The sequence below is a fragment of the Chiloscyllium plagiosum genome, chromosome 44 (genome assembly GCF_004010195.1).
Source record: "Chiloscyllium plagiosum isolate BGI_BamShark_2017 chromosome 44, ASM401019v2, whole genome shotgun sequence".
In the NCBI taxonomy this organism is placed as follows: domain Eukaryota; kingdom Metazoa; phylum Chordata; class Chondrichthyes; order Orectolobiformes; family Hemiscylliidae; genus Chiloscyllium; species Chiloscyllium plagiosum.
Genome location: NC_057753.1, coordinates 10,780,472 through 10,799,999, shown reverse-complemented (window position 1 = coordinate 10,799,999; position 19,528 = coordinate 10,780,472). Strand labels below are relative to the sequence as shown.

Genomic DNA, 19,528 nt, shown 5'->3' with positions numbered 1-19,528 from the left:
CCCTATACTTAACACTACGGGCAATTTAGCATAGCCAATTCACCTAGCCTGCACATTTTTGGACTGTGGGAGGAAACCAGAGCACCCGGAGTCGCCTGAGGCGGGAATTGAACCCGGGTCTCTGGCGCTGTGAGGCAACAGTGCTAACCACACCATGCCGCTCTACCCTATTATTCCATTTCCCCTTAACCCTCACTCCTCTTGACGCTCAAGAACCTATCTATCTCAGTCTTAAATATATTCAGTCATCTTATCTTCTGTGGCAGTGAATTCCATTGATTCGCCACTCTCTGGCGGAAGAAGTTTCTCCTTATCTCCGTTTCAAAAAGTCTTCCCTTTCCTTTAAGGTTTTGCCCTCGGGTCCTTGTCTCTCCTACCAATGGCAACATCCTCCCAATGTTCACTCTATTCAGACCATTTAGTATTCAGTGTGTTTCACTGAGAATCCCCTGAGTGTGGGCCTGTTAATTAACATGAACTAGGACCCTTCAGGATGAGGTACAGCAAGGGATTAGGTTCAGCAAAGTGAAAATGGAGGGAAAGTGTGTGAGATAGAGATTTTCAGCTTTTAGAGAATGAGAGAGGAAGATTCAATACAAATTAGAATTGATCAGATGGGCTGATGGGCCACAGAATGGCAGATGGAGTTTAATTTAGATGAATGTGAGGTGTTGCATTTTGATAAGGCAAATCAGGGCAGGACTTATACACTTAATGGTAAGGTCATGGGGAGTGTTGCTGAAAAAAAAGACCTTGGGGTGCAGGTTCATAGTTCCCTGAAAGTGTAGTTGCAAGTAGATCGGATAGTGAAGTAGGCGTTTGGTATGCTTTCTTTTATTGATCAGAACATTGAGTAGAGAAGTTGGGAGGTCATGTTGCGGCTGTACAGGACATTGGTTAAGCCACTTTTGGAGTACCGCACTCAGTTCTGATCTCCCTGCTTTAGGACAGATGTTGTGAAAGGGTTTGGAAAATATTTACAATGTTCTTGCCAGAGTTGGAGTGTTTGATCTACAGAGCAAGGCTGAATATGCTAGGACTGTTTTCCCTGGAGCATTGGAGGCTGAGAGGAGACCTGACAGAAATTCATAAGGGCATGGATCGGGTGAATAGCCAAGGTCTTTTCCCCCAGATATCAGAGTCCAAAGGTAGTGGTCAGAAGTTTGAGGTGAGAGGGGGACAATTTTAAAGGCACCTGAGGGGCAACTTGTTCATGCAGAGAGTGGTGCATTTATCGAATGAGCTGTCAGAGGAAGTGGTTGAGGGTAGTACAATTACAGCATTTAAAAGGCATCTGGATGGGTATAATAGTAGGAAGGATTTAGAGGGGTGTGGGCCAAATGCTTAAAATGGGACTAGATAAATTTGTGATATCTGGTCGGCATGGATGAATTGGACAAAGGTGTCTGTTTCCGCTGTAGAACTCTAATAGTTATTGGTGAAAGCAGAAATGTCATTGTGAAAGCTGGACTTTCAGAGCAGCTTTCAAAGATGTTTTCCCCTTACTGGGAGCAGAAGAAGTTACAATGAAATCTTTCATTTGTGAGACAGCAACTGGGTGAGTGAATACATCCAGGATTTTGGTGGAAAGTGGGAATTCATTGCGCTGTGGGTTGAAGTGCTTTAAAGTTTACCGGCAGGAAGTAAAGTGTGCTGAGCGGGGAGCCTAATGAAGGGTTAGGTGGGTTTTCATTTTAAACTGCTCATTTCTTTCAGCCTCCAACATTGTATTTCCATTGCTGTGCATCAGAACGAATGGTGAATCAGTAACTGGTATCATTAGAAGCTTTTATGGTTTTCTGTACTGCAGGTATTTCATCAGCATTGTAAAGTTTATTGGCAGCAGCAGGAGTTGTTGGCTGTATTCACAAGAAATGATTAAGCAGTTAGATAACACTTACCTGAGAGTAGGGTGGGACTGATCTTTCAATTTGCAGGTGAGAGGTTCTGGGTTTTGTGATCAGGAGCAAACACACCTGTGGTAAATAATAGATGTACTGTGTGGAAGTAGGCCATTCAGCCTGAAGAAGGGCTTATGCCCGAAACGTCGATTCTCCTGTTCCTTGGATGCTGCCTGACCTGCTGTGCTTTTCCAGCAACATATTTTCAGCTCTGATCTCCAGCATCTGCAGTCCTTACTTTCTCCTCCATTCAGCCTATCAAGTCCACACTGACCCCTCTGACGATCATGCCACCCAAAACACACACACACACGGTTTCTGCTGATGGCTGAGATGAGGATTAGGAGACATTGCCTCAGGATTAGGGGAGGAGATTTAGGACAGAGATGAGGAGGAACTCCTTTTTCCCGAGAGTAGTAAATCTATGGAATTCTCCATCTAAGGAAGCAGTAGAGGCAGCTTCATTGAGTACATTCAAGACACAGTTGAATGCATCTTTGCATGGTAGGGGAATTAAAAGTAGTTGGGATAATGCAAGTAGGAGGAGCTGAGATGGATAGATCAGCCATGATCTTAATGAATGGCAGAGCAGGCTCCTCAGGCCAAATGGCCTGCTTCTGCTTCTACTATGATGAAACTATAACCCTGCAATTTCCATGGCTAACCCACCTAACTTGTGCATCCCTGGACACTATTGGCAATTTAGCATGGCCAATCCAAATTGAGGCCTGTGAGCAATGTTGTGATGTGACAGAGGAACATCAGAGAATGATAGAAAGGGACAAGGAGAATATATGTACCAGCAGTCAAAACTGCACTCAGAAGACTTGGGGCGGCACGGTGGCACAGTGGTTAGCACTGCTGCCTCACAGCGCCAGAGACCCAGGTTCAATTCCCGACTCAGGCGACTGACTGTGTGGAGTTTGCACGTTCTCCCCGTGTCTGCGTGGGTTTCCTCCGGGTGCTCCGGTTTCCTCCCACTGTCTAAAGATGTGCGGTTCAGGTGAATTGGCCATGCTAAATTGCCCGTAGTGTTAGGTAAGGGGTAAATGTAGGGGTATGGGTGGGTTTCGCTTCGGCGGGGCGGTGTGGACTTGTTGGGCCGAAGGGCCTGTTTCCACACTGTAAGAAATCTAATCTAATCACAAAAATTGAAACTAAAAATGGTGTCTAAATGTGTCCTGCGTTGTAAGAAAATTGAATGAATTGACTGCACACACTGAAGAGAAAAATTGTGATCTGAGACTCCATATAGAGACATGGCTTCAGGATGACGAGGATTGCATCCTGAATATCGAGGCAGTATGTGGAATTCAAGTCAAATGCGAAGCTAGGTAAAGATAGAGGGTTGGCATAGAATTAAAAATACCAAAGTGCAAAAACAAGTTTAGATAGCTGCAAAACTTAAAATTAGTTATCAAGGCGGAACAGAAACTGCAGTGGAAAGGAACATATTGACAGATCGCTTCAAACTTAAAGTACACATGAGAAAAGACAATAGCGGTTTGGATAAAGAGTTTACTGACCAAGCACATGAGATGGAAAATGATGAGGAATGGGTTTAAGACAAGAAAAGGCAGTCAATAATCAGGTTTAGGTAAGGACATGAGGTGATGAGTATGTGACCAAACTTCAGAGGATATCAGCAATTAATGTCATTGCCCAAGTCAGAGCAGTTTTTCATTATCGCTACTCTGGATAACAAAGTCAGTAATGGGATTAAATGATCACAGTCAGCAAAAGACTAACATAAGTTTATCATAAACACAGCAGGAATGTGGTGAGGGCATCATGTTCATCAGCAAATGTTTGATTGACATGATGATTGGTTAAAAACTGTATAAGTACTAAAGAATACTGAGTGCCACTTTGGAGTAATCCGAGAGAGCACTAGGTTGGTGAGTGCCAGTACTGCTACTCTGCTGAGGCTTTAGACTAGGATTTAGTGTTTTGTTACTCTGGAACTGTGATACTCTATTTAAATGTAAATGTCTAAATAAATGTACTAAAACCTTTAATGGAATGCTTGTAAGAGTTTTATTCCAGGCATTGAACAATCTCAGAGAAAGAACCAGCGAAGGTTGAGTAGACTCCAGTAGAAAGTCATCCCTTACCCACAGGAGCTCTCAGGAAGACTTTGACATTAGTACCCAGCTATGATTTATAACAATATTTATATCAATAGAAATAAATCATCTGCTATCAAATAGGCATCAAGACATACAGCACAGAAAGTGACTTTTTGGTCCAACACATCCATGCCGACAAAACATCCAATATAAATCTAGTTTCATTTACCAGCATTTGGTCCATTTCCCTCTAAACCCTTCCTATTCACATACCCATCCAGGTGCCTTTAAATGCCATTGTACTGGCCACTTCCTCTCGCTGCTTATTCTATAAATACTTACAATAACGTGTGGATTATTCCACAGGGTCAAACTTGTTTACCTAATTCTTTATTGCCTATTTTGGTTGATTATGTATGTACTCGAACACATGTTGTGAAGGAGGGAATGGTGGATAGATTACTGCATACCTGGTGGAATCAGATTTTCTAATCTTTTTCTCAAAAAGCTGCAGCAAATTGTATGTTTTGTCAAAAACACAACCCAGGTAAAGGTATTTACCAGCAATTACCCCTTTGCAGGCATGCACCATTTGATTGTATACAGTTAGAATTTAGAGATACTACGATGTTGTAGCTATAAATATTGTCTAGCTATTGTGGATGTGTTTAGTAAATGGATAGAAGCTTTTTCATGTACAAATTGTATTGCTGAAACCACTTGTAAAGTATTGATGAAAGTGATTATCCCAAGACTTGGAGTGCCATCATCTCTGTTGATGGGCAATGGCTCCCATTTCATTTTGGAACTCAATAAAGAGCTTTGTGCAGCCCTTGGTATAAATCAAAAATTCCATTGTGCGAATCGTTCTCAAGCAGCAGGAATTATGGAACGCGCCAACAGCACGCTGAAATGACAATTCTCCAAACTCAGGGAAGAGACAAAACTTAATTGGCTTCACGTTTTTGTCTCTGGAATTGCTCAATATGAGAACAATGACCCAGAAAAAGATGGGATTCATGGCAGCTGAAATTATTTATGGCTGCTCTTTGAAAACCCCATGGTCAGGACTGGTATCACCCACATGCCCTGTGAATGTACACCTCAGGGCAGAAGAGATGCACCGGTACCTTATCATACGAACCAAAGTTCTCCAGTTTTATCATCAACAAGTAAAGGAAGCCTATATCCAAGAAGAAGAAAAGGAGAATTCCAGGACAGATGCCAAAGACATCAAACCTGGAGACTACATTTTAATCAAGAACTTCAATAAGAAGCAGTTGGGACTGCAGTGGAAGGGACCCTTTCAAGTATTGACTACTGAAACAGCCATTAAATGTAAAGGAAGCCCAAGATAGGTCTACCAAGGGACACTGCAAATTAGTGTCAGACGCACCTTCCTCATCCTAGGAGGAACGATGGCAAGCAATGTTACCCATAATATTATGGATGAAAATGCAGATGCAACCAGTCCAATTGTCACTCCAACACAGTCTGAAAAAAAAAGTCTAATGTCTTGTCTGCAACCTCATCCTCAAGTACTGCTCTTAATAATGCAGTAGCATCAATCATCACTACGGGTAGCGAGACGGTCAGCGATATCACATCAAAAACATCTCCCATGAACTTCTGTAATGTAACACAATACACCCACTACTATCAAAATGAAAGATACAGAGTTACCACAGAATGGAATGATTGTCTCTGCGATAATGAGACAAGCACCAGAGGGGATGAGTGTACAATACCAGGAACAACAAAAGTATGGCCCTTATAGTTTATTAGAATATGACAGAGTCAATCATGGACAACTTGCCATCATGCGATCATATTTTGCCCTAACGTAACCAGTTACGATAATGTTATCCATCATATTGGCATCAAGTTAATCCTAATATTACCCATCAACCCAGGTTTAGCTATCAAAGCACTGGACTTGTAACCCCTACTATGATTACGCCTCGGCTACCTCCAGGATATCAGAAGACGTACTTTAAGGTTTTGAAGAAACTGGTGGGTTACGCTCATAACGTAGCTTCTAAAGGTGAAAAAGGATCACCTAAAATAGTTTGTACCCCACACCCACTGTCAGCAGTCAATGAATTCTGGATACGAGCTGTTGGACAACACCCTTGTAATTTGTTTCAACGACAGGATAGCTATTGTAATGGACAAAGGTAGAAAGAAATGAGAATATTAAAATGTGTCAATAAATAATATACTAAAGAGCAGATCAGGTCATGTGTACGGTGTGATGAGAAACCTAAACTCTCCCAAGTTAATATCCTCCCTATTTTCAATTGTTGTGTCGAACATACACATGGAGCCCACCCGATGGGGGACCTCCCTAAGGACAAATGTTATATAATGTCATCCAGAATAATGGACGGTTGCCCCCACACCACACAGTACTGCACATGAATAATCGTTCTCTCGATAACACCTTCTGTTTAACTCAATCTGCTATTCCATTGACTGGATTTGTTGCATACTCCACTGACGATGCAGTAAATACCCCTAGAGGAACCTATTGGGTATGTGGAAACTCAGCATATGAATACTTAACCAGGGAATGGCAAGGAAGATGCGCTGACATATCTTGTTCCAGGTTTCAGTTTACACTATGACATGCCAAAGGAAGATTTTGAATGGAAAGCACATCAATGGATTAATTCTCACAGTGTGCCAACTCAACACAAAGCAACCCGAAGGTAAAGGGACCTCTCTAGCTTTTTCCATCATCATTCATGGTACTCTAGATTAGTGGGAGGACTGATACCTGGCTGGAGAGTGGAGATGGCCTTGAACCAGATATCAGATCTTGCCCATGACTTTGAAGTGATTGCAAATGAAACAGCAAATGCACTGAAATTGCTGAATAAGGAACTTCGAGATGCAGATGATGACTCTGCCGACTTGAATGGCTTTGGATTGTTGGTCTGATCAGTAAGATGACAGATAACATGAAGATTGGTGGAGTAGCAGAAAGCATAAAGAACTGTCAAAGAGTACAAGAGAATATAGATAGAGTGGAGAGTTGGGTGGAGAAGTGGCAGATGGAGTTCAATCCAGGCAACTGTGAGGTGATGCATTTTGGGAAGACTAATTCTAGAGCGAACTATACTGTTTATACTGGAAGAGCCTTGGGAAAAGTTGCTGAGCAGAGAGATCTGGGAGTTCAGTTCCATTGCACCCTGAAGATTGCTGCATAGGTGGATAGAGTGGTTAAGAAGTGATATGGTATGCATGCCTTTTTCGGACGGGGTATTGTGTATAAAAGCTGGCAGGTCATGTTAAAATTGTACATGACTTTGGTTCAGCCGCATTTAGAATACTGTGTACAGTTCTGGTCGCCACATTACCAAAAGGATATGGACACTTTGGAGAGGAAGCAGAGAAAGTTTACAAGGGTGTTGCCTGGGATGGAAGGTGATAGCTATGAAGAGAGGTTGAGTAGGTTAGGATTGTTTTCATTTGAAAAAAGGAGATTGGGGGGCATCTGATTGAGGTCTAGAAAATCATGAAGAGTATAGACAGGGTGGATAGAGATAAGCTTTTTTCCAGGGTGAGGGATTCAGTAATGAGAGGTCACGCTTTCAAGGTGAGAGGTGGATACATGTGGAAAATACTTTACCCAGAGGGTGGTAGGTGTCTGGAATGTGTTTCCAGCAGAGGTAGTAGAGGCAGGCATGGTAGATTCATTTAAGGTGCAGCTGGACAGATGGGGAACAGAAGGATACAGATCCTGAGGAATTGGATGTTAGGTTTAGACAGTGGATTTGGATTGGCTCAGGCTTGAAGGACCAAAGGGCCTGTTCCTGGGCTGTAAATTTTCCTTGTTCTTTGTTCTCTTTCTTCTCTGCAATTGGCAAATGAGGCCAGATGGCAACAGGATTTGGGTACCGATGTGCTCAGGACTGGAGAAGCTTGAAAGAGAGATTGCAGCTATATCAAGCCCGTCTCAGAAGAGAGAGAGAATGGATGGTAATGACTCTACTTGGGAGAGAGGGGTTGTGTGAGAAATGGCTGATATGTAAAATTGAGAATAGCTCAAATAATATATTCAGAAACATCATTCAAGTCTGAAAGCATGTTCAATTAAAAAAGTCCTGCAGACATCTTTCTGAAACTTGCATTCAAATATGTGGAGTTAGGCTACATTTGAGTACAGGCTGTGAGGGGTGAATGACCTATTTCTAGTCCTGTGAAATTGCTTCGAACTATGTAGAAATAGAATTATAGGATACGACCAGATATCCTAAATCAACCGAGTGTCCTATTTGCCAGCATTTGGCTCATATTTCTCTTAACCCTTCATATTCATGTATCCATCCAGATGTTTTTTTTATACCAGCCTCCACTACTTCCCCTGGCAGTTTATTCCATACACCCACCATCATGTGCGTGCAAATATTACCCCTTACGTTCCTTTTTAAACACCTACCCTGGGTAAAACACCTACATAGTTGAACAGCCAGACTAAATGCAAAAGGGAAAAAATATCGAGGCGCAGGGGCAAAAACAAAATTCTGATTCCAGCCTTTCTTTATCCCCCACTGGCATTTGGACGCTTGAAATCTGTCAGTAACCCCGCCACACAGCATACTGCGCATGTGCGCCAGTGTCAGCAAACAATCTGAGCATGCTCGTCGCTGTCCGCTGAAACGGCAGCGACATTCTTGTCATGAACCAATGGGCACCTCTGGGCCGACCGGAAGGAGCCTTTTCCTCCTGCCAATCAAAGACACCCTGAGTGCGGAAGTTGGGTCACGGACTTCTGACAGTGCTGCTGCTGCTGCTGCTGTTCCTCTCTCTCTCTGGGTGAAGATTGAGCTTTACCCCAGACTGCAACTTCCTTCCTCTGTCCAACATTTGTGAGTACGGCATTCTCTTTTCTTAACCCCCTTTTGCATTTCTTTTTCGTTCTGGGGTTTAGTTGACTTGTACGAACGGAAGGGAATCCAGGGAGGGGACAGACTCTGGAAAACGTGGTCCAGGCCTGTGTCTCAATTGGCAAACCCGGCAAATGCAGTGCCACAGCCTTTGCTGTGAAAAGAGAAGGCAGAACCGAGGCGCATGTTTTAAGTGGCGATATGTTGGGGTATGGCGAAAATGAGGAGATCAGAGTCGAAAAGTGTGGCGCTGCAAAAGCACAGCAGGTCAGGCAGCATCCGAGGAGCAGAAGAGTCGTCATTTCGGGCGGGAGCCCAACATCAGGCATAAAAAGGGCATGTATGGATGTACAAGGAGACCTTCTACACCAGTGAATGCCAGTTGTCAGACAGGTGCAACAGGCAATGTTGTAAGACAAGGGGAAATGAGTTCAGAAGTGGCGATGTCTTCCTGCAGTTAGGGGTCATTGAATACGTCCAAGGCTAAGTTCATCTGATTTTTGAACAAGAAAGAAGTGGATGGTTATGGGGGAAGACAAGACAATAGTTTGAAGACCAGTATAGAACAGTTAGTCATACAGTACAGAAACAGACCCTTCAGTCCAACTAGTCCATGCTGACTATGTTCTCCAACTAAACTAGTCCCACCTGCATGTGTTTGGCCCATATCCCTGTGGACTTTTCCTATTCATGTACTTATCTAAATGTCTTTTAAACGTTTATCCACCACTTCCTCTGGATGTTCATTCCCCACACAAAGAAAAGAAAATGGTGCCCCTCAGTCTTTTTAAAATCTTTCTCCTCTCACCTTCAAAGTTTTGCTCCCGAATCTTGAAAATCCCACCCTTGGGAAAAGACACCTACCATAAACCTCATCCATACCCCTCATGATTTCATAATCCTCTATACGGTCACCTCTGAACCTCCTATGCTCCAGTGGAAAAAGTCTCAGCCTATCTGCCTACATGTGTTCATATCCAGTTATGATCTGTTCAATGCTGGTGTAGGGTTAAAAGACCAAATGGTCCAGTCGTACGTCCAATTCTCTCACTCTGTGTCCAGGACAGCAAGAGACCATAAGACGCAGGACCAGAAGTTAGGCCATTCAGCCCATCGGGTCTGCTCCCCCATTCAATCATGGCTGATAATTTTCTCAACTCCAATCGCCCGCTTTCATCCCATTACCCTCGATCCCTTGACAGTCAAGAACTCAGTCACTTGGCCTCCACAGCCTTCTGTGGAAGTGAATTCCATAGATTCACCACACTCTGGCTGAAGAAGTTTCTCCGTATCTCCATTCTAAAAGAACTTCCCTTTACTCTGAGGCTGTGCACTTGGGTCCTAATAAATAATGATTCAGTATGTGGATGTACGTACTAGAGAAGATGCAAAACCTGACTTGATCCTGGAAAATAAGGCGCTGCAGGTGACTGAGTTGTCAGTGGGGGAGCACTTTGGGGCCAGCGACCATAATTCCATTAGATTTAAAATAGTGATGGAAAAGGATAGACTGGATCTAAAAGTTGAAGTTCTAAATTGGAGAAAGGCCAATTTTGACGGTATTAGGCAAAGAACTTTCACAAGCTTATTGGAGGCAGATGTTCGTAGGTAAAGGGACAGCCGGAAAATGGGAAGCCTTCAGAAATGAGATAACAAGAATCCAGAGAAAGTATATTCCTCTCAGAGTGAAGGGAAAGGCTGGTAGGTATAGGGAATGCTGGATGACTAAAGAAATTGAGGGTTTGGTTAAGAAAAAGAAGGAAACATAGGATGGATCGAGTGAATCCTTAGAGTATAAAGGCAGTAGGAGTATACCTAAGAGGGACATCAGGAGGGCAAAAATGGGACATGAAATAACTTTGGCAAATAGAATTAAGGAGAATCCAAAGGGTTTTACAAATACATTAAGGACAAAAGGGTAGGGAGAGAATAGGACCTCTCAAAGATCAGCAAGGCGGCCTTTGTATGGAGCTGCAGAAAATGGGGGAGATACTAAACGAGTATTTTGCATCAGTATTTACTGTGGAAAAGGATATGGAAGATATAGCTGGTGACATCTTGCAAAATGTCCATATTACAGAAGACGAAGTGCTGGATGTCCTGAAACGCATAGAGGTGGATAAATCCCCAGGACCTGATCATGTATACCCGAGAGCTCTGTGGGAAGATAGGGAAGTGATTGCTGGGCCTCTTGCTGAGATATTTGTATCATTGATAGGCACAGATGAGGTGCCGGAAGACTGGAAGTTGGCTAACGTGGTGACACTGTTTAAGAAGGGTGGTAAGGACAATCCAGGGAACGATAAACTAGTGAGCCTGACATCGGTGGTGGGCCGGTTGTTGGAGAGAATCTTGAGGGACAGGATGTACATGTATTTGGAAAGGCAAGGACTGATTAGGGATAGTCAACATGGTTTTGTGCGTGAGAATACATGTCTATCAAACTTGATCGAGTTTTTATTTGAAGAAGTAACAAAGAAGATGGATGAGGGCAGAGCGGTGGATGTGATCTATATGGACTTCAGTAAGACGTTCCCACGGGAGACTGGTTAGCAAGGTTAGATCTCTCGGAATACAGGGAGAACTCACCATTTGGATACTGAACTGGCTCAATAGTAGAAGACGGGGTGTTGGTGGAGGGTTGTTTTTCAGACTGGAGGCCTGTGACCAGTAGAGTGCCACAATGATTGTTGCTGGGTCCTTTACATTTTGTCATTTATATAAATGATTTGGATGCAAGCATAAGAGGTATAGTTAGTAAGTTTGCTGATGACACCAAAATTGGAGGTGTAGTGGACAGTGAAGAAGGTTACCTCAGATTACAACAGGATCTTGACCAGATGGGCCAATGGGCTGAGAAGTGGCAGATGGAGTTTAATTTGGATAAATGTGAGTTGCTGCATTTTGGGAAAGCAAATCTTAGCAGGACTTATACACTTAATGGTAAGGTCCTTGGGTGTGTTGCTGAACAAAGAAACCTTGGAGTGCAGGTTCATAGCTCCTTGAAAGTGGGTAGATAGGATAGTGAAGAAGGCAATTGGTATGCTTTCCTTTATTGGTTAGAGTATTGAGTACAGGAGTTGAGATGTCATGTTGCGGCTGTACGGGACATTGGTTAGGCCACTGTTGGAATATTGCGTGCAATTCTGGTCTCCTTCCTATTGGAAAGATGTTGTGAAACTTGAAAGGGTTCAGAAAAGATTTACAAGGATGTTGCCAGGGTTGGAGGATTTGAGCTATGAGGACGGGCTGAACAGGCTGGGGCTGTTTTCCCTGGAGCGTCTGAGGCTGAGGGGTGATCTTATGGAGGCTTACAAAATTATGAAGGGCATGGATAGGATAAATCGACAAAGTCTTTCCCCTGGGGTCGGGGAGTCCAGGACCAGAGGACATTGGTTTAGGGTGAGAGGGGAAAGATATAAAAGGGACCTCAGGGCAACTTTTTCACTCAGAGGATGGTACATGCATGGAATGAGCTGCCAGAGGAAGTGGTGGAGGCTGGTACAATTACAACATTTAAGAGGCATTTGGATGGGTATATGAATAGGAAGGGTGTGGAGGAATATGGGCTGATTGTTGGCAGGTGGGACTAGATTGGGTTGGGATATCTGGTCGGCATGGAAAAGTTGGACCAAAGGGTCTGTTTCCATGCTGTACATCTCTCTGACTCTGGTCTCTCCTACCAATGGAAATATCCTCCCAATGACCACTCTGCCCATACCGTTCATGACTCTGCATGTTTCAATTAGATCTCCCATGAGCGTGGGCCTATTAATCAGCATGTACCAGACCCTTCAGTAGGATTAGGTTCAGCAAAGTAAGAATGGGGGGAAGAGTGTGTAGGATGGACAACTTCCAGCTTTCTGCAAATGAGAGATGAAAGAAACTTCGCTATAAATTAGAATTGATTTGATGGGCTGATGGCCGAGCAGTGGCAGACGGAGTTTAACTTAGATAAATGTGAGGTGTTGCATTTTAGTGAAGCAATCCAGGGCAGGTCTTACACTGTTAATGGGAAGTGTTGCTTGGGAAAAGAAGAGACCTTGTGCTGCAGGTTCATTGTTCCTTGAAAGTGGAGTCACATGTAGAAATGGTAGTGAAAAAGGTGTTTAGTATGCTTGCTTTCAATTGGTCAGTGGATATGCAGTTGGGAGGTCATGTTGATGATGTACAGGACATTGGTTTGGGCTACTGTTGGAATATTGCATTCAGCTCTGATCTTCCTGGTATAGGAAATATGTTATGAAACTCTGAAAGGGTTTGGAAAAGACTGACAAGGGTGTTGCCAGAGTTCTGCAAGGAGAGGCTGAATGGGCTGCAACTGTTTTCCCTGGACCGTCAGCTGAGGGGTGACCTTGTGAGAAGTTTATAAGGGACGTGGATATGGTGAATAGCCAAGATCTTTTGCACAGGATAGGGGGTACAAAACTTATGATTTTCATTACTGCAGACATTGCATTGTTTCATCAGCATTGTAAAGTTTACTGGCAACAGCGGGAGGTATGGGCTGTATTGACTAGAAACGATTAAGCAGTTAGATAACACACATACAAGAGGGCAGGGTGGGACCTGTCTTTTGAATAGCAGAAGATGGGAAGTTCTGGGTGCTATGATCTGGAGCAAACACAACTGCAGGAAATTAAAGAAGCCCTACAGTGTGGAAGCAAGCCTTTGGCCCATCAAGTCCACACCGACCCCTCCAAAGAACATGCCACCAGCCCACATCCCCCACCATACCAAGTCATTTCTGCTGGTGGGTGAGACTAGATGAGGGGACATGGGCTCAAGATTATGGAGAGTAGATTTAGGGCGGAGATGAGGAGGAACAATTTTTTTCCCAGAGAGTAGTGAATCTATGGAATTCTCTGCCCAAGGAAGCAGTAGAGGCAGCATTCAAGATACTGTTGGATGGGCTTTTGTATGGTAGGGAAGTTCAGAGTAGTTGGGTTAATGCAGGTAGCAGGAGTTGAGACGATGGATAGATCAGCCGCTATCTTAACGAATGGTGGAGCAGGTTCGATGGGCCAAATGGCCTATCCTGCTTCTATTACTATGAAACTATAACCCAGTATTTCCAATTGGCTAACCCACCAACCTGTACATCCATTGACAGTATGGGCAATTTAGCATGGCCAATCCAAATCCAGGACGGTGATCAATGTAGGGGAATGTGTGAAATGAATCTCAGAGAATGATTCTCCTTATCCTTTTCTATCAATAAACCAAAAATCAATGCTGGATTCAAAAGATCACTAAAATTGAAACTAAAAACTGTGACTGAATGTGTGCTGCATTGTAACAAAAGTGAATGAATTGACTGTGCACATTGACAAGAGTAATTATGATTTTAGACTCCTTACAGAGACATGGCTTCAGGATGACAAGGATTCGATCCTGAATATCGAGGGGATACGTGGCATTCAAATCCATTGGGAAGCGAGGTAAAGGTAGACGGTCGGCACTGCTAATCAAAGCATTGATAACATGGTGGTCTGGTGTAAGCTCGGATTTCAGGTCCTGATTTCTCTGTCCTCTGTTGATCTCCCTGTTCCCACAGAGTAAGATGTAGTCTGTTTTCAGCTCTGCAGGTTTTCTGCTGAAGTTTTGTCCCCCTTTTACACCTTCTGAAACAATAAAACATTCAATAAATGAAGGCCCAAACCACAATCTCCCAGTCTGTCAACTGCCCAGACAGAGAGTCATCATAGGGAATAATACATAAAAAGTGAAACAAAATTAGAAATAAATAGATTCCCGTGCTTTATATTTGATCACTTGGAAGTATACTAGAAGTACAATCTCCAAGGATTCTTATTGTGCCCTACTTGAGGAATTCTGTTCCTTATCTAAATATTAGTGTCCAGCTATGACTTATAACAATATCTACATCAACAAAAATAAAGCATCTGTTATCAAATAGACATAAGTCTATACAGCACAGAAATAGACCTTTCCAACCAACACATCCAAGCTGACAAGATATCCCATGTATATCTAGTTCCATTTGTCAGCATTTGGCCCATATCCTTCCAAACCCACCCTATTCACATACCCATCCAGATGCCTTTTGAATATAATTGTACCAGCCACTTCCTCTGCAGCACATTTCATTCACGCAGCACGTGTGAAAATGTTGCTCCTTAGGTCCCTTTTAAGTGTTTCCCCTCCTCACCCCTAAACCTATGCCCTCTTTTCCTGGCTGGAGGTGCCCAAAACAAAAGACCTTGCCTATTTACCCTATCCACGCTGCTCATGAATTTATAAACCTCAGACTCCAATGCTCCAGGGAAAACAGCTCCATTCTATTCAGCCTCTCCTTGTACCTCAAACCCTCCAATCCAAGCGACATCCTTATCAATCTTTTCTGCACCCTCGCAAGTTCCACAAAATCCTTCTTCTCCTATAGCAGGGAGATCAGAATTGAATGCAAAAGTAGCTGAACAGTATCCTGTACAGCCGCAACATGACCTCCCAACTCATGTACACAATGCATTCAATTGGCCAAATGGCCTCTTTCTGCGCTGCAGGGATTTAATGATTTTGTGTGTCCCAGTCAATTTTAGTCACTATCTCTGATGTACTGTGTGTCAAGGTGTGATCACTGGTACCAGAATTGCATGCAATACTCCAAAACTGGCCAAACCAATATCCTGTGAAGTGTACCAAACATCTTCACTATCCTGTGTACCTGTGAGTCCACTTTCAAACAACTGAATCTGCCATTGAGTCTCGCAGCATGGAAGTAGACTCCAACCAGTCCATGCTAACCATAATCTCAAATAAAACCCATCTCTCCTGCTTGTTGCTGGCCTGTATCCTTCCAAACTTTCCAATTGATGTCTTTTGGATCCTGCATCCTCTACTTCCTCAGGAAGTTCAATCCACACGTGAACCATCCTCTGTGTTAAATTAGTATCTGACTGGCAAGGATGGGATTGAAACAAAATGGTTCACAAAATAAACAGTTTCTACCAAAGCCCCTACAGCAGGGAGCAACTCCAACTGTGGAGTCTCACAAATTGCTATTTCCATGGAGTGGAGGGAGGAGTAAAATGTTGGATTCACAGATAAGGAGGCTTTCTGTGAATGTGAAGCTAAAATTAAACCCTGTGCTTTGCTTGAACTGAACCACATTGACTTGGAGGAGAGTTTGCAAAGTGTCCACCCCTCCCCATGTGCCTCAGCTGCAGGGCAGCGCAAGTGGTGTGAGAGCCTCTCTCTACACACACACCCTCTCTCTCTTTGTTGGACGTCACAGCGTGGAAGTTGCCCTGTCAGTCCCAAAGGGAACCTCCCTCCCTCTGGGCAACATCTAGGAGCAAAGCAATGTTTCCCCCTTTCCGTTCCTCATTCTGGGAGGGAGAGAGAAAGTGGGGGGAGACACTGTTCGCTTGTAGCAACTGGACTGAATCCAGGGAGGGAGCAGACTCTGCAAAGGTGCTCAGATGCTCTCTTGACCATCTTAAAGGTATTTTCCTTATGTATTCCCACAGTTTGGCACGCATACAGTTTGCAGACTCGTAAAGGATTGCTTGTTTCCTCATGTTCACAATTAAAAGGGTAGTTTCTCATGGAACCAAGCAGCATTGAAGGGATTGGCACATTGATATAAAATTATCCTTCACCTTCTAATGTAATAATGGACTTATGTCCTGTATTTCTTGTCATCTTCCTTACTTAATAGGACAGAAGGAAATCATTCAGCAACTTTACTGGCTTTCCTTTCTCAAGTAGCCTTGACATTTCATTGTCATGTCCTTGATTCAGCTCCATTTCCAGCACCTTTGTAGGCAACTTGTTCCAGGTCATTGTCACCTAAATGAAGTTTTCCTCCGTACACACAGAAGGCTATCTGATTGCAAGAGGGTTTTTAGGTCTCTGTGTCCTGGATAGTATGCAATCATCTGGCAATCTACAGGAATTGTCAACCACGTTATGTTCATTTAACAGTACTGACCGTGATCTCTTATTTTGTGAATTTTTTTTGCAGGAAGACATGCAGAAAGAAATCTGAAAGCAAATGATACATCGATTTCTGATGGAGTCACTCGATTCATTGGGACTTGAACATCAGCAATCATTCAAATCGAGAAAAAATGTTTGCTTGAGAGATTTTGGACACTGTGAATATTGAGACACCCGAGTGAGGGAGATTCAGTGCACTAAAAAGTGCTTCACGCCATTTTCTCAGTTTGGGGGGGATCAAAATCTCACCCCTCACGGTGGGGAGAGACTGCATACTTGTTCTGTTTGTATTTTCAACCCCGAGCAACGCAAGGAAAGCTCCCTCTCCCAATGGGGAAACCGTGGAAATGTGGGGACTGTGGGAAGGGATTCTCTTCCCCATCGGCGTTGGAAAACCACAGGCGTGTTCACACCGGGGAGAGGCCGTTCACCTGCTCTCAGTGTGGGCACAGATTCACTGAAGCGTCCCACCTCGTGAGACACCAGCGCATACACACCGGGGAGAGACCATTCACTTGCTCCACATGTGGGAAAGGATTCAGTCAGATGGGCAACCTGCAGACGCATCAGCGGGTCCATACTGGAGAGAAGCCATTCACGTGCCCCATGTGCGGGAAGGGGTTTGCTCAGTCATCCAGACTGCTGACCCATAAGCGGGTACACACCGGGGAGAGGCCATTCACCTGCCCTGTGTGCGGGAAGGGATTCACTCAGTCATCTACACTGCTGACTCACCAGCGGATCCACACTGGTGAGAAGCCGTTCACATGCTCAGTATGTGGGCAGGGATTTAGTCAGATGGGCAACCTGCAGACGCACCAGCGGGTCCACACAGGAGAGAAGCTGTTCACCTGCTCAATTTGTGGGAAGGGGTTCGCTCAGTCAGCTGCACTCCTGACCCACCAACGGGTCCACACCGGAGAGAGGCCATTTACCTGTTCTCAGTGTGGGAAGGGATTCATCAATTCTTCCACCTTGCTGACCCACCAGCGGGTCCACACGGGGGAGCGACCCTTCACCTGCTCTCAGTGTGGGAAGGGATTCATCAAGTCTTCCACCCTGCTGACCCACCAGCGGGTCCACACTGGGGAGAGGCCATTCACCTGCTCTCAGTGTGGGAAGGGATTCATCGATTCTTCTGGCCTGCAGACCCACCAGCGAGTACACACTGGGGAGAGGCCGTTCACCTGCTCTCAGTGCAGGAAGGGATTCACCCGCTCCTCCCACCTGCGGAGGCACCAGCGAGTTCATGTGCCATCGCAGGAGGATTGAAGGAGCAATGGCCCAGTGTCATTATTGACTGGACTATCAACCCTGTTCTGGGGATCCTGGGTTCGCATCTTGCCACGGCCGATGGTGGAATTGGAATTCGGTCTGAAATCTGGAGCTCAGAATCTAATGATGAAGCCATTTTCAGGAGGAAAAAGCCCCATCTGATTCACTTGTACTTTTTAGGGAAGGAAACTGCTGTTGCGGGAAAGGATTCACTCGGTTGTCCCAGATGCATCCTTTACACGTGACTTCAGACCCACAGATGTGTGGTTGACTCTTGACTGCACACATCTCCCACCCCCTGCCCTGGCAAATAGTGGGGAGAAACTTACTTGGATACAGGTGTGTGCGTTGATATTGCTGAGTGAGGCAATTCTCCGTACAGGTTAAGGTACCAAGGATCCAGTTACATAGGGACAGCTCAGTCCTGACCAATACTAAAGTGGGTGGGGGTTCAAAGTTTGTGAGAAGATTAATAGCTCGGGTGCTCGTTGTTGTGGTTATGTTCGCCGAGCTGGGAATTTGTGTTGCAGATGTTTCGTCCCCTGTCTAGGTGACATCCCCCAGTGCTTGGGAGCCTCCTGTGAAGCGCTTCTGTGATGTTTTCTCCACTATAAATGCATCCCAAGCACTGAGGATGTCACCTAGACAGGGAACGAAACGTCTGCAACACAAATTCCCAGCTGGGTGGTGGTGGTGGGGGGGGGGGGAGTGTATGTGCTTTGAGCTTGAGCTGTTTTAAGAAAAAGCTACTTTTTGTCTGCCTTTTTGCTGGGGAGAACTGTAACAAAAGTTGGGTCGCAAAAAGGTTACCTGAGCTGACTCAGACTCTCATTGAAAGCTGAGGGATCCAACAGGTTTTTCTTTTAAAGCTGCTAATTTCTTTCAGCCTCCAGCGCAAAGTTTCCAATGTAGTTTCAGAAGGAGCAGTGAAAGAGTAGCTAGTATCGTTAGAAATTTTAAATTTTTCAGGAGTGCAGGTACTCCATCGTTTCATCAGCATTGTAAAGTTTACTGGCAACACCTGTGGGCTGTGTTCACTAGAAATGATGTGGAGGAGCTGGTGTTGGACTTGGGTGGACAAAGTTTAAAAATCTCTCACCACCAGGTTATCGTCCAACACGTTTATTTGTAAGCACTAGCCTTCCGCGCGCTGCTCCTTCATCGGGTAGCTGTGGAGCAGGATCATAAGATACAGAATTTGTAGCAAAAGATCAGTGTCATGTAACAGAAATGATATATTGAGCAAATAGATTGCTGTTAAATCTTTCATCTTTTAGAGTGGTTTGCAGGTTTTGGTTCATTAATATGTAAACCCAGTACTATTTTTAGGTCACATGTTTGAGATAATTTAACATTTTATAAAAACCAGTGACTTCTCAGCTCAGACAATGCATGAAAGGTGTGAGGTTAGAGTCTGAATGTATTC

General features: G+C 44.2%; 1 protein-coding gene across 5 annotated transcripts in view; it reads left to right on the top strand.

Annotated features, from left to right (window-relative positions):
- Positions 1–18,618, top strand: part of LOC122543524 (zinc finger protein 239-like) — a 116,975-nt gene extending 98,357 nt beyond the window's left edge. The window contains exons 1-3 of one of the 5 annotated variants that reach the window (XM_043682309.1): positions 8,770–8,844; positions 14,214–14,303; positions 16,853–18,618. In XM_043682309.1, the coding sequence (XP_043538244.1) occupies positions 17,158–18,099 (942 nt within the window). In that variant the 5' untranslated portion in view covers positions 8,770–8,844; positions 14,214–14,303; positions 16,853–17,157 and the 3' untranslated portion in view covers positions 18,100–18,618. Of the gene's footprint in view, positions 1–8,769; positions 8,845–11,126; positions 11,144–14,213; positions 14,310–16,852 lie in introns of those variants that run through there. The other 4 variants (XM_043682311.1, XM_043682310.1, XM_043682312.1 and 1 more) reach the window with 4 other exon arrangements.
- Positions 18,619–19,528: the final 910 nt, after the last annotated feature.